The sequence below is a fragment of the Engraulis encrasicolus genome, chromosome 2 (genome assembly GCF_034702125.1).
Source record: "Engraulis encrasicolus isolate BLACKSEA-1 chromosome 2, IST_EnEncr_1.0, whole genome shotgun sequence".
Classification (NCBI taxonomy): domain Eukaryota; kingdom Metazoa; phylum Chordata; class Actinopteri; order Clupeiformes; family Engraulidae; genus Engraulis; species Engraulis encrasicolus.
In genome coordinates, this window is record NC_085858.1 from 52,212,311 (window position 1) to 52,227,989 (window position 15,679).

The following is a 15,679-nucleotide window of genomic DNA, read 5'->3' on the forward strand; positions in this document are numbered from 1 at the left end:
CATTATTTGGTATGATAGCCCTCTGGAAGTGGTAGCTTTCTTATATTTCTACTCACTTTTATAATGACACCCAGTGCATTTCGCGATACATGCCTATGTATGGATGTAGGTGTATGCAAGTGTCTGTGGTGATGGGATGTTTTTATTGATGTTAGGCCTATGTCACATGTAGACTTAGGGATTTTAAAAATATACAGTTTTGATGGATAATGTACTTTCCCTTGAATTCCCATGATGCTCAAAGTTGATTGCTAGTCTTTACTGCACATTGTGTGTGTGTGTGTGTGTGTGTGTGTGTGTGTGTGTGTGTGTGTGTGTGTGTGTGTGTGTGTGTGTGTGTGTGTGTGTGTGTGTTTTCTATGGGATGAATATTTAGTTGTGGGACGACCACACAAAATATTCCGGGTTTCTAAATATTCTAAAAAGGTAGGTTTAATTTCTTACCTGGTACATCAGCTCTGAGAAAAGTTGTCAATCTGCTAATATATGTGACCTGGGGCTTTGTTTTGATAGAAGGATGCCTATTCTATTAGACAATGTATGATAATCCCTACATAGCTGGGTGAGTCACTAAACCATCTGGTTTGAATCTGGCCCAGTACATACAGTATGCCGCCTAGCCCTGGTGTGTCCTGAGTTGTGCTATCAATCACCATTTAAAGGACCACTAAGTGTTTTTCCTGTTTTCTCAACCTGCAGGTTGGAAGTGCAATTGTCATTAGTAGAGAGAGGCGGGCAGAGAGGCGGGCATGCTCTTCCTTATGTTTTGCAGTTGCAGGCATGGAATTGGAATGGAATTAAAGTTTGCTGGTGGAATGGACATTGTGCGGGATGTCTTTGCACAAGGCTATGGAAGATGACATGGCAAATTCTGAAGTGCCTCTCACTCTGATGAGACTTTAAGAACTAGTTAACAATTTGGGAAACTATAGAGATTACTATAATTAATATAGCAAACACTTTATTTCAGTGGTGTAGTCTCCGTAGAACGGGGGTATACGGAGTATACAGATTTCTAAATTTCAGGGATTTCAGTATACCCACTTAAAATGGATTGATCCATTGTTTTGAAAAGCAAAAATATATACAGTATACCCACTTCAAAAAAAATCTCAAATATACAGTATACCCACCATAAAAAAGTAGACTACACCACTGCTTTATTTTACATTCACTTTTATATTTGTTTCTTAGGCCTATATAAAGCATACCGTTACACTCTGCTCCTTTTGAAGTTTTAACCAGGGAACTATGTGACTAGGAGGATTCAAAGTCAATGTTGCCTCCGATAAGAAGCCTATAGGGGAGTTATTCTCTCCACTGACCTGTGTGAAGTGTGAAGATATCAATGCGCCAAAATCGAAGAATGTCAAAATAAGAAGTAAATAGCCAATAACAAAATTTGCTGCAGCTGTCAGAGATTTCAGGTTTTTAGTGCTTGAGAACAAATGTCCTTTTTGGTCACCATTTACAGTCAGTGCTCCTGATATAGTTGCTGTCATCCACCTCAAGATGATGGACTAGCAATTGGATTCCACTATGAAGCAGAAATTTGTGATATTTTGCAATTACATTACTGATACGAGCCACTTGAGACCAAATAGGCTGTAATATTTGGCCCCTGAACTTAAAATGAGTTTGACACACCTGCTTCAACACGTTACCCATGTACGTGCTAGGAAAGATACAAACCATGTTACCAAACAGATGAAAAGGAAAGCTGCACTTTGACTTGTTTCGTTTTTTGGTATATTTCAGGAAGTATCCACCCACTGATACGGTCATTTGATCCATGGCTTCCCCATTCATGAGATCTTATTTTTAGGTTTCAGCTGATCAGGTTCTCCAGAAAACCTTACACTGAAATCAGGAAGGAAAGGGAGATCCCTCCTGGAGGAACTTGTGGTTAGGGCGCCGCAGACATGAATGGTGGTAAAGGTCGGAGCAGGATTTGACCATGCCCTTCCTCATACTGATTTCATTCATACTCTGGAGTGAACAAATGAAAATTGGTATGAGTTTCATTCATACTCTCTCTCTGCACAAATGAAATTAGTTTGAGGGGATGGTAAAAAGCTGGCTAGCAAAGGGGAGCGCTGATGGTTGCCTCCCTCTACAGAGCAATTTCTTAATGATTAAGTTGTGGACAGTTTATTGTTAGGTCATGTCTTCAAAGACCCCAAAACTACCATGCTCATGTCATGCTTCCCATTTCAGAGTAAGATATCTCCATTGTAGTGTACATTTCTCAACTGTACACAGTACACACACATCTGGGGCTGCTATCCAAAGTGACTTACAGTTACAGTATTTACTGTAGGACAGTTTAAGGGGTTTTAAAGTCCTCGGAGCAATGGGGTCACAGCAAGCATTGCAGGACACCCACATGTTTCCTACTGGAATGAGATTGAAACCTGCAGTTGACTGATCACGAGACCCACTCCTTTCCATGTATATGTGTGTGTGTGTGTGTGTGTGTGTGTGTGTGTGTGTGTGTGTGTGTGTGTGTGTGTGTGTGTGTGTGTGTGTGTGTGTGTGTGTGTGTGTGTGTGTGCGTGCGCGCAAGTGTGTGCAAGTGTGGGGCAGGGTTACCCAGTCAAAAACACCCTTGTTCCATTGTTGTGTGGATGTAGCATTAGAGCCCTCAGGGCAAGCCACCTACTGAGGATAAATCTGAGTGCTAAGGAATCCCACCATGTCTGGAGTAGTGAAAATGATTCACTATTTTGATGACTCGATCACCAGTCACACTGCAGCCAACCTGCTGTAATGTTCGTCTTGGATTCTTTCTGGAAACGTGCACCGTTTTGACCCTAATTAACAAAATGACGATACAATACAGGCAAATGTAACGTGATTATTTTTTATTTTGTTTAGAATATCTGTATGACATGGAAGGAAAATAAGGTCAGCCACAACACTGACAACACTATACATTCTGGCTTGATTTAGGAAATCTCCTTCCAAAAAGAACAAAACAAAACTTAAAAAAAAAACCCCTCCACATTTCCAAGACACTCATGTACCATCTCATTCCACACACTTGAAAATATGACAGCCATAGAGATGGAATGCATTTCTAATATATTTAAAGAGATACCGCATCATTTCTGGAAATAGGATCATTTTCCACCGTACCTTTAAATGGTTTATTGAGATTTACATTTCTCGTGTACTTACAGCTATTCTCTGAGTTTGGCCGTGCAAATTCTACCACCAAGCTAGCACGTACTGAATAATTGAATTGTATGGGATCGACTGCCATCTAGCTGGACTGTCCTATAATATTCAATCATACTGCCCTGCCGTCGCCAACCATGCGGCTGACCCGGGCTCGATTTCACCATCTCTCTCCCACTCCACTTCCTGTCCACCTCTCACACAAAAAAGACCAATAATAATACAAATAATAATAAGAAGAAGAACAAATCTATCATGCTTGGCACTAGAAGTAACACCAACAGATTAAGACAACAGCTGGAAGAAGAGGAGAAATGTAGAACTCAATTATTTACAGTAACTCAGAGGGAGGTGTAAAATGAGCTTATAACCAAGAATGGTGCGGTATGGCTTTAATGTGTGGTTCAGGGGATGGTTACAGTACATTTGTGAAATTATAAACAACAGAAGTAAAAGGCAAAGTAAAGCTATCAAGAAATACCACTTGGCCTTTTATTGTGGAGGGGGGGGTCTCATCACTACCATAAATATCAATTTCTCCCTTAGCAAAATTGTATAAAAAAGTAAAGTATACCCTCCTTGTAACTCCTCTGACCCAAAGGTCAGAACACACTAATGTTCATTTGACATTTTTTGTTCAAGACGTGAGGATAGCAACTTTCATTCATTCATCCATCATCCATTCATCCATCCATAGAGTGGCGGCTCACTTCCCATCTTCTCTTTCATGCTACTTCTGCAATTGTGTAGAATATGCTCAAACCCATGTCTGACTAGAAAAGACCAACTGACTTTAACCAGTGCCCAGTTCTGACCATCTTAAGCTCCAAGCATTTCATCTGTACCCCTTAGGAAATGCACCTAGTCACCACATTAATGCAAAGAAAAACACACACGTTGTGAATAACAATTATACGGGTTAAAAAACACACTTGCATTAAGACTTGCATTAAGTTTGTTTCTCTCTCTCTCTGTCTCTCTCTGTCTCTCTCTGTCTCTCTCTCTGTCTCTCTCTCTCTCTCTCTCTCTCTCTCTCTCTCTCTCTCTCTCTCTCTCTCTCTCTCTCTCTCTCTCTCTCTCTCTCTCTCTCTCTCTCTCTCTCTCTCAACAATCTCTCGTGAATTTGAGGACACTAGGGAAGGTGAACACCCTCTTTAGATACTCAGCTGTTATAAGGCGCATCAACCAAGCAGCAAGCTGGTACAGAAAACTAAATGTCCCGATTCAGTGGCTTTGGCATGGACCAGTTTAAATCCAGAGACACATGGAATGCCACACATCTATGTACACACGCACGCACACAAGCACACACACACACACACACACACACACACACACACACACACACACACACACACACACACACACACACACACACACACACACACACACACACACACACACACACACACACACACACACACACACAGTGCCATATGCGCACGCGCACTCACACGCACACACACAGCTGCGGTCCAATGGCTTTACATGCGTTTCTTGTCCTCTCTGGGTGGTTCTGCTGTTGCCTTGGGGTCTGTGCTGAACAGGGTCATCAGATCCCGCAGAGCCTCGCTGATGTGCCCTCCAAACTTGTGCGAGTCCTACATAAAAAGACAGAAATGGATTAAAGTGGAGAATGAGCAATGAGCAGGAGAGCATTGGATACAGGCACAGTACCCTGTGGACTTAGCCAGGCAGCGCCCTCCAAGTGACGCAACACCTCCGGCGTTGCTTCCAGTCAGGCCAAGAATAATGTAAATATCGTTTCTGATCTCCCGAAAAAAACGGGCACTCCACCCACAGTAGCAAACCTAGGGAGGCGGGTCAACCATGCCATTTGGGAAACGTTAATTGTTATGGTCTTGGTCAGACCAAGTCTCAAAGAGATTTGAAAGTCTGTGATAATCAGGCTACTGTGGACTATGGATGGTGCTGGATGCGTTCATATGAAACACCTCATCCTCAAGCATAGTAAACTAGATAAACACCAAACCAAGCTCCAGCCAACACCCACCAATCAAAATGCAAGTGTTTTTTTCATTCTCTGTTTGAATGCTATGGGCAGAATTTGGCAGTCAAGACAGCAGAATGCTGGGCTCTGAATTAACTTTAGTTTTTTCATGACCAGTCAAAATGGCTAGTAGATGTTAATCTTAGTAGTCAAACACACACTCACCAATGGGTCAAAGTGGCTAGTAAGTGGTGTTTTCTACCAGCCAAACTGAAATTTCACCAGCATTTGATCGGTTGGCTGGTGTTCATTTAGAACCCATAATGGCTAACAAAAAACAGTCTTTTGATTGGTTAACCAATGTGGGCTGTGCAGAGGCAATTTGGACCATAGTGACAACGGTTTGGTCCCATCCACGACCCTCAGTTTTATGAAAGGAGCTAGCCCAGGATGGCAATATTTGAATATTTCCAACTAAGATCTGGATGAACACATCTGTCCTACTACACTGTAGTCATAAAACCCTGCACCCTGAGATGAAACAAGCTGGATAAAGCTTTTGCTCTCCAGTGATTGTGCATGCCTTTCCTGTGCAGTGCTCTGCCGTCTACAGTCGCCGAGAGGAAGGAGGGTTATCAGAGCTTTCCTCTACTGCTGCAGGAATGTCATCACAGTGCAGCGAGTGATCGCTCTAGTGTTGCTACTTAACCTTGGTGACGGACGGTATGAACAGTACAGGGTGGCTGACAGCTTTGACCACTCTCAGGACAAAATGATCTGAAAGGGTCGCCCTCTCTTAGTAGGGGTGTAAATCACTAGCCTGGGCGAATAGCCGACTGTTGACTCCGTCAATCAGTCTGGCAAAAGCCATGAGGAATCCGTCTCCGTAGACGATGGGAGATGGTCTGATCTTAATCTGTCATTTAAATTAATTGAAGTTCCAAACTCAAATTAAAACCCATATTGTGCTTTATTAGCATGCCTGTTACATTATAGCGTCGCAAAAGCATACAAATAACAAAACGAAAGTGTGAATATAGTTACCTTAACCTATCAGTAACGGAGCTCGCGGGTGAGCTCTTAGTCACCACTCTCAACTGTTTGCTGATTGGCAAAACAGTGATAGAACCGAGCTCGAGGCTTTTGCCAGATGATGTGTGGAGCCAAAATCTTTGGGTGGAGTACAGAGGATGGCGTTGCGAGGCTAGTAAATCACTGCCTCCATGACGATACGATAAGATATCGATTTTTTATATCAGGGATTCGATTTTTTTTCGATACTTAAGAATTCCCCACGATACGATGCGATGCAATTCGATTCGATTTTTTCCAATTACCTTTCCACTGCTATTGTGTTATGGAGCTAGAGCATTGCACAGGGGCCAGCGATTCGATTATTTTCGATTCTTAAGATGCCCCACGATACGATGCGATTTGATTAAATCGCCGGCTGATACTTCCAATACATCGATACATTTGGATTTTATTTACATCCCTATCTCTAAGAGTACAATGTCCAATTTTGGGCCCCCCTTTTACCTGAGGACCAATGACCTGTGTACACACGCACGCACAGTACAACAATCACAACGCATTTCCTCTACTTTCTTATGCTCTGATTAGACTGCCATTCCAGCATCCAACAACTTCTGTTCTCTGTAGACTGCAACTCTGCATCTCTCTCTGTGTTAAGAGGTCAAACTGATTGCTGCGTCACCACTGTGGTCCGTGTTAGTGGGGTCTTGACCAGTCAAGTGCTCAAGCAGATAAAGAGAAAAACTGGCAGAGAGCCAGAGCATGCATATGCGCGTGTTTTCCAGAGTCAGCAACAGAGTCACTTTCTCTTTGTTTGATTATATCTGGAATGTGGTTTGTTTGGGTCTTCCCAAAATAAACCACGTCCAAACATGAATCCTCTGTGTGTGTGTGTGTGTGTGTGTGTGTGTGTGTGTGTGTGTGTGTGTGTGTGTGTGTGTGTGTCCTTACCGTCTCAGAACACGAGTGCTTGCAGGAGACATGAAAGTTAATCATGTCATCTCCCACGATAATATAGGACACGCCATAGCCATCGTCTGCCACCTAACGCGCGCACACACGCACACACGCACACGCACACACACACACACACACACGCACACGCACACGCACGCACACACACACACACACACACACACACTTAAATATCTAGTACAAAAAATGACATTTTGTTGCATAGCTGGCAGCCAGCCTAAGAACTTACTGGATCAGTTCACTCTATGAACCAGTTTGGCTGCAATTTAAAGAGAGAGAGAGAGAGAGAGAGAGAGAGAGAGAGAGAGAGAGAGAGAGAGAGAGAGAGAGAGAGAGAGAGAGAGAGAGAGAGGAGAGAGAGAGAGAGAGAGAGAGGGGGGAGAGAGAGAAAGAGAGAAAGAGAGAAACTTAATGCAAGTCTTAATACAAGTGTGTTTTTTAACCCAATTTAGAGAGAGAGAGAGAGAGAGAGAGAGAGACCCAGAAAGAGAGACAGAGACCCATGCAGACAGACAGAGAAATACTTTAACAGATAGAGAGTACCATGCAGAGAGACATAAACCGAGAGATACAGACAGATATTTAGTCTAGTGAGCTGAGTAAGGCGAGGGATGACTTACAGGTCCGAAGCCGCCTCCGAGGGAGATGAACTCAGGGTGGTTGACCAGGTCGAACAGTTCCATCTGCTGCACGGGGGTCTGGGAGGTAGACAGCCGCCACGGCTCTGACAGAACCTGAACACAGGGGCATCGATGCACACACACACTTTCGTTAGTCCACAATGGAAACTAACTGCCAGCCACGCAACTGTTAATCATGAAAGTCCCAGCCGTGGCTCCGGTGTCTGGGCACTGGACAGTTGCGCTGGTCCAGTTCTGGCCCGGGTCCCTCTCCCAACTCTCTTCCCTTCTCTCCTCCACTGTCCGATCATGAAAAATAAAGGCTAGCCCCCCCCCCCCACATGCTACAACCCAAGATGCTACAACTCAAAGCTGAGTTTCTATGGAATTCTTAAACCGTTGGAAGTTCTCAAACAAGAAACACAGCACATGACAGGACTTAAGCGTTCTCATCCTCAGTCCCATCTGTCCACCCTCCTGCCCCCCGGCCCCGGTACCCACCTCTTTGAGGAACGGTGACTCGACCCCCAGGTACTTGGAGACCACGTACAGGCAGAAGAGGTGGCGGTCGATCCCGGAGCCGGTCATGGCCAGCCGGTAGAGGTTCTGGTGCCTCTCCACAGCCTGCCGGAACAGCCTCTTGCAGTGCTCTGGAGGCTGCCGGAACAGAGGACATGGTAGAAGCAGTGACCATTTTGGTAAGTTAGTTCAAGTCAATACCTAAGTAACATGTATTTATATATAGCATTATATTGGAGTATGCTGCCAAGAGTGCTGTGCAAGGATGTAGATAATGGCTACAAATGGCCACCATCTGGAATGTAAGAAGAAGAAGAAGAAGAAGAAGAAGAAGAAGAAGAAGAAGAAGAAGAAGAAGAAGAAGAAGAAGAAGAAGAAGAAGAAGAAGAAGAAGAAGAAGAAGAAGAAGAAGAAGAAGAAGAAGAAGAAGAAGAAGAAGAAGAAGAATTGAGTAAATAAAAGGAAACAAGGTATAGTTGCCAATGACAATGAACAGCACAGAAGACCATGGACACTTTCCGAGTTGGCAGGAACATGCAGTCAGCTGGACTTACAAAATAGCGTGAGAAATTGATTTCACGGTTTTCCCCAACTGAAACATTTTGAGTCTACTTTTTAGTGCTCATTGGGACTCATTTGGATTGCACAAGAGGACAGCTGTTACTTCCTCCCAGAGTAGTGGCCTAGCTAGTTTTCAGAGGAAGGAGGCAGCCAAGATGAAAGACTCACACACACACACTTCGCTTTTACAATCTCTCCCTCTTACCACACAGGAAATCAGTGTGTTCATTGCTGACTAAGTTAGCAACTTACTTTGTTGCAATGCAATTTTCCATTGGAAACCAAGTAAGTTGCAAAATGGTTAGCAATTATGCTTTTGAGAAACGGGGTCCAGAACACTCACCCTCTCTCTTTCTCTCTCCCCCCTCTCTCTCCCTCCCCTCAGACACAATTTGCATCTTTGCTCGAGCGCGCGCGCATGCACGCACGCACGCACGCACGCACGCACGCACGCACGCACGCACACACGCACACACACACACACCATGTATTTCCTCTACTTTCGTCTGCTCTGATGAGACTTCCATTCCAGCCTCCAACAACTTCCGTCCTCTGTAGATCCTACACTGCAACTCTGTCTCTCTCTGTTAAGAGGTCAAACTGATTGCCGAGTCACCACTGTATGGAGGCTGTGTAGACTGTAGAGCAGGCAGGGGTGAGGTGCCGCTTTCATTTGAGGGCCACTTCAAATTTTATAAAGTGCTGCACTATGAACACACACCAGGATTTCCCCCTGCACTTTAGACCTCTATCGAAGGTGGTTACCTTTACAATAGACCCCCACCTTCACTAGGGCCCGTGAAAATATACAATTAATTGTATTGCAAATCTAATTTCTAAGATTTCTTCCCAAAACATGTCATATTTCATGTGAAACTGCATAACATTAAAATTAAATCCAGGGGCCAGGTAAGACGGTCTGAAGGGGAACATTAGAGGAACTGGGAGAGATTCACATCATGACTAGCATGCAGTCTAACTAGCATGCAGACAGTCCTTTGTTGTACAATTGTGCTCCAGCACCTATGCCTCTCAGTGTGTGTGCATGTGTATGTGTGTGCGCATGTGTGCATGTGTGCGTGCGTGCGTGCGTGCGTGCGTGGCCAGTTCACTTGCACTTTGCGTATGTCTGAGTATTATGTCTGGATTGCGCCCCTTTATTTGTGTATTCCCAATACATTCCCAAAACTCTCCCAATCTCCCATTGTCTTTCCCAACACTATTAAGTTTGCCCCCCCGAGCCGCCCCATCCACCCCATGTTTGGGATGCATTTCTCTGTGCAGTCAGAGGTGCGTCTTGCCACCAGGCAGGGCAGGCAGCCGCTTGGGGCCCCCAAACCTCTAGATAGTGAATAACAGCCCACACTTTACCACAATAGTGGCGATTTGGGTTCAAATGTTCTTTCTTTTGCATTTTCGCTTGGGGCTCAACCTGACCCTAGAATCGCCTCTGTGTGCAGTCTTACCTCTCCTGCGTCCAGAGCCCTCACGAACGCACAGCTCTCACTGGAACAGGAGCGCACGGTTTCGGTCCGGCCCTCGCGGAACAGCCGGGTCATGGAGGCTTCGTAGGTCAGGCAGAATCCCCCCCTGTTCTGCAGACACCAACGCCACGCAGGGCAAGAGAACATGAGATGGAGGAGGAGGAGGAGGAGGAGGAAGAGGAGAACACACACGTTTCCAATGTAAATTTTCAAACTTTTCTGATCTAAGCAACTAACTAACAAACAAACACAATAATCACATAATTAAAAATGCCAAAAGAATATATAGAAAATAAATATAGAAAATTAAGAAAGAAAATGAATAAACATTGCCAGCTATCATTAAGATCTTCACACCTTGATTGAGTCAATTTGCAATCTCGCAAATTGTTGAGCATATAGCAAGCTAAAATATTGACTTGAATGGACAGCAGTTTCGATTCAGTTGACACAACAACACAAATCGAGACAACGACAATCAGATCAGGGTTACAATACAGAACGCTTTCGCGAAAGGCGAGAGCTTGAGAGGCCTAGAGAACATGCTCCTTGCTTGGCGTCTGTCCCTCTATGACTCTCCTTCTAACCACAGCTGTTTCATAATGAAAACACATGGGTCACACTGGTCAACCAAGACAGGAAAAGAAGTTGTCATCTTAATGCGGTCTTGAAGACACATACTCAGCACAGATGCACCTTGCAGAATTTGTGCACTTGTGCTATACTTGCCCCATTAAAGGGGCTCAATGTAAGATGACGTAGGTTGCGCGGTGCCCGTGGCATGCCTGTCTCAAAATGTACAGTCATGACAAAATGCTGTTTAAATAAAATCTGAATGCGATTTTTCATATGAGAAACGTTTCCCACGACACTCGTAGCGGAACGCTCTGCCAAAAGTTACATTTGGGGTTCTCTTACAGTGGACCATGGAAGTGGTCGCGTGGCCGAGAGCCATCTTTTAATCATGACTCAAATAAGCATCGGCTGACTCGGGACAGTGATTAATTATGCTTTTAATCTTTTTTTTAAAGTTCAATTTCTTGCACAACAATTGTAATACATTTTTGTTTTTTTAAAAAACATTCTAAAACTGCAGAAAAAGGGCTGAACAAAGTCCATGGGAACAGTCCGTTCCTCATGACTTCCCATCACTCAAGCCAAGAGCAACTAACACACATCTGCATTCCCTGGCAGAAGCAAAGGCTACTTTTACTACGCTACTCTACACAGGATTCACCACAATGTGCTATTGAACAAATGCAGACTGCTGGCTTTTTATGGGGGTTCTCTGATAAGCAAGTGAGTCAACAATCCTGCCATAACATAACATGTGTGGTAATATGAGAAGAGTCAGTACTAAATAAACTGGACTTCAGCCCAATTATTCACCTTACTCTAATTGTAAGCGATGGATGAGGGTGCGCAAAACTAAAGCAATGGTCATCCACTCACCCCAACCACATCCCATTTCACATTCATGCAGAAATTCAGCCTACAATTAGCCTAATTGTAGAGTATCAGGCTACTGTACAACTATAACTATAACTATAGTATATAGACTGGTAGCCATTCTGTAACATATGAGTAATGGTGAGACGGTTCTTACACGCCAGTAGTAGGCGTGAAACCCAGACTGATCTGCCCATGTACAGTAAAGCATCAGTGAGGGTGAGAAGGTCCTTACATACATATACAGGGTGTGCGGAATTATCATTATTATTATTTTCTAACATTAACCTGTATTAACCCATTGATGCCTAAAGCACCTACAAAAAAGGCTGCTGAATGCCTAAGCCCCTTTTAAGAAAAGTTGCCCTTAGCCTATAAAAACCAAAATATCTCAGCCTCCGAATCGCTTAAAAACATGCAATATGTTGCATTTAAACGCTAAGACCCTCATCTTGCATTAGAATGTGTTCATTCAGCTGTTACATACCAAGATTTTTTATTAAAATTGTCTATAATCTCATGTGCCTGAATGTTGCGTCATGCAGCTCCAGGCGCCAGGGCCAATGTTGCGCAACGCAACATCCAGCAACAATGGGTTAAGTTAACATGAAAACCTATTGGATTTAAGCATTCAAGGTCATGCACATTTGTAAAATAAGAGAGGGTTTGATCGAAGGAGCCCAACACTCCATATCGGGTGTGCATAATTATTAGGCAGCCTAATTTTCCTCTGGGAAAATGGGCCACAAACAATCTAACAAACTCTGAAAAGTCTATACACAATTTTGCTGTCTTCCAGAGGGATATGGCTGTCTTGAAATTGCATAGACATTGGTCATTTGATCCCAGAACTAGACACACTGTTGCAAAGCCATCAGTGTCACAAGAAATGTCTCCACAAAGAAACTGCCAAAGAATTGAGAGGAATTAAAGGAAAACTGAGAGGAATTAAAGGTAAAACTACCAGAAAACCATTACCCTGCAGTGCTGTTATGTTCTAGAACTGAAACCAACATCGAATGTTCAGATGATCACAGTATTCAGCACCCAGAGACATTACGGGCAGTCATGGGTGAGCGGTTAGGGCGTCAGACTTGTATCCCAGAGGTTGCCGGTTCGACTCCCGACCCGCCAGGTTGGTGGGGGGAGTAATCAACCAGTGCTCTCCCCCATCCTCCTCCATGACTGAGGTACCCTGAGCATGGTACCGTCCCACCGCACTGCTCCCCATGGGGCGCCACTGAGGGCTGGCCCCTTGCACGGGTGAGGCATAAATGCAATTTCGTTGTGTGCAGTGTGCAGTGTTCACTTGTGTGCTGTGGAGTGCTGTGTCACAATGACAATGGGAGTTGGAGTTTCCCAATGGGCTTTCACTTTTTTTCCACTTTCACATGGCCAAGATAAGACGGACTGAAACCCGGGTGTTGGGCTCCTTAGAACACACCCTCTCTTTTTATACAAATGTGCATGACCTGGAATGCTTAAATCCAATAGGTTTTCATGTACGCACAAGTCGGTGTTGGAAAATGTGCATAAAAAGGACAATATGGTCAAAAAACTTGTTTGTCTAATAATTCTGCACACTGTGTAGTAATGTATGAGTGAGTGATTGACAGGTGAAGCGGTAGCAGACTGGCTTACTGCTGCGACCCACAGCATAACTAGAACTAAGACTGGGGTGTGCTTCTCGAAAGTGTAGCTGTTAGCCAGTCAGCACCTTGGATAGTTGCCAATGGAAAATTGCATCGCAAACAACAAAGTAGCTAACATAGTTAGCAACTATGGTTTCGAGAAATGCACCCCTGATCTGCACATGTGCTAGTAATGTGCGAGTAACGGTGAGAAGGTCCTTACGCGGTAGTAGGCCAGCTGCAGTGCCTGCTGAATGAAACCATCCGGGCTCATCTTCAGCTTCTTTATCTTGCCTTTTCCAAAGTCCCGGAAGGGGAAAACATGGCAGTCAACGTCGTCGGCCAGCGCCTGAGCCACCGTCAGAGAGGCCACTTGCTGCTCTTGGACCTGTGAGAGGGAGACGGAGAAAAGAGGGGAAGTGAAAGTTCTGTAGGAACACTATTACCAGAGAGAGTAGAGAGAGAGAGGTTCCATTGGCCCATTGTTTCCTGGTTCTATTATGGCCCCCCTTAGGCAGACCTAGGCAGACCTAAGGACTGTTCTATTCAATGCTAGGAGCATTATGACACGCCCCTTTAGGCAGACCGGAACCTGGTCGCGTTAGGTGCCCATAGAAACCTATTATGTTGGCATATCTCTATACTTAAAGAATCTCTGCTATTGCTGCTGCTGCTTCTGACTGCATTGGTGTCCTCTGACCAACCCGACTCTGCCAGAGTGCTGCTGACAGAAGACAAAGGTCATTGTGCAAAAACAACTAGGCACTGATGGATGCGTCCTGTTATTCTTCACAGCTTATTTATAGGGTTTAATTAGGGGTGGGCAAACATGAAAATATTTAAATCGCATTAACTTTCTGTGATTAATCGCGATTAATCGCATAGCGCGCGAAACAAAAAAAAATGAATTTAAAAGCCACTTCAAAAGCACCATTTTATTTGAAAATTACAGATTACCAAATCACTGATTAGGCCTTCACTGTAGCCTATCACAGCCGACCACAGAAAGAATTGGAATTTACCCCCTTTATTAACAGACTATCTACATTGACATTTCTTAAGATTAAGTAGACCAATCATAGGCTAATCATATTTTGCATAGTACTGTTACCTACGTATGTAGCCTAATATTAGGCCTATATCTTTCAAAATGGAAATGTAGCCTATTTGCCAACATACAGACTATCAGACTAAATTATAGAGTAGCCATAGGCCTATGCCTATCCAATGTAGGCCTATTGAAACAAATTATTGCATACAATTATTAAACAAGGCTATTTAAGATTGAACTGAACTGAAATATTAGAAACTCAAATTAGGATACTCTACATGGGCCTCCAAGAAACAAAACACTTCCCTCTTGAAATTAACAGGCAACAGGCAACGTATGTCTGGGAATGCCCCTCCTTCTCTCTGTGTCAAAGAGAGTGGAGTTACCGTAGGCCTACCGCAGATATGAATGGTGAATATAACTTTGTGATGCGCAGATGTTAGAAGCAAGGAAGCGTCGGCGAATATTGAATTCTTTTACCGCAGATTTTTCAACTATGCCCTGACGCCTAGTTTGTGCTCCGAAACCAACGTGCAGCGCGATGATGTTGACAGTCCTATCCGCAGTGAGACAGCGCCTTCTATGCACGCGGAGCGCAGATGTAGAAACCAAAACGTTCCCTGAGGAATTTAATATCTCGTGGTCTGCTTTTTGATTGGGGCTTTATCAGACAGCTATGTAGCCTACACTGTTAGTTCGCGTGGCGTTATTGACAACTGATAGGCTACACAGCATAGGTGTTACGCTATGCCTACAATATTTTTTACAACCTTTCCAGCTTCAAAGGCGAGCCACATCCTGCTCGAGAGATGCGCAATGAAGATTGTAGAACTTTACACAGAAAATGTCCATTCATAAGATGTCCTTCCAGGCTATGCCTATTTTGTTTTGCCTACTTTTCTAGACCCTGATGTATTTTTCTCTGACAGCAGTAGCAGAAGCGCGCTGACGCTTTCAAAATAAAAGTAACGAACGACGGTCATCAAAGGCTAGAAAAAAAAAACACACACACACACAAAAAAACCCTGCTGCATTAACCGTTAACAAAATTGTCGGGCGATATGGATCTCAATAGTTAACGCACGTTAACGCGCTAACGTTGCCCAGCAAACATTGAAAAGAACATAATTCCATTGCACACGTCCGTGTGTGTGTGTGTGTGTGTGTGTGTGTGTGTGTGTGTGTGTGTGTGTGTGTTGATGACTGACTTGCATGTTCAGCTT

The 15,679-nt window shown here is 44.0% G+C and overlaps 1 protein-coding gene across 1 annotated transcript in view; it reads right to left on the reverse strand.

Annotated features, from left to right (window-relative positions):
- Positions 1-2,849: 2,849 nt before the first annotated feature.
- Positions 2,850-15,679, reverse strand: part of cpt1a2b (carnitine palmitoyltransferase 1A2b) — a 59,087-nt gene continuing 46,257 nt past the window's right edge. Inside the window, exons 14-19 of the mRNA XM_063191013.1 lie at positions 13,629-13,793; positions 10,308-10,436; positions 8,263-8,418; positions 7,762-7,875; positions 7,118-7,210; positions 2,850-4,781 (exon numbers count right to left, since the gene is read on the reverse strand). Of these exons, the coding sequence (XP_063047083.1) occupies positions 4,665-4,781; positions 7,118-7,210; positions 7,762-7,875; positions 8,263-8,418; positions 10,308-10,436; positions 13,629-13,793 (774 nt within the window). The 3' untranslated portion in view covers positions 2,850-4,664. The remainder of the gene's footprint in view (positions 4,782-7,117; positions 7,211-7,761; positions 7,876-8,262; positions 8,419-10,307; positions 10,437-13,628; positions 13,794-15,679) is intronic.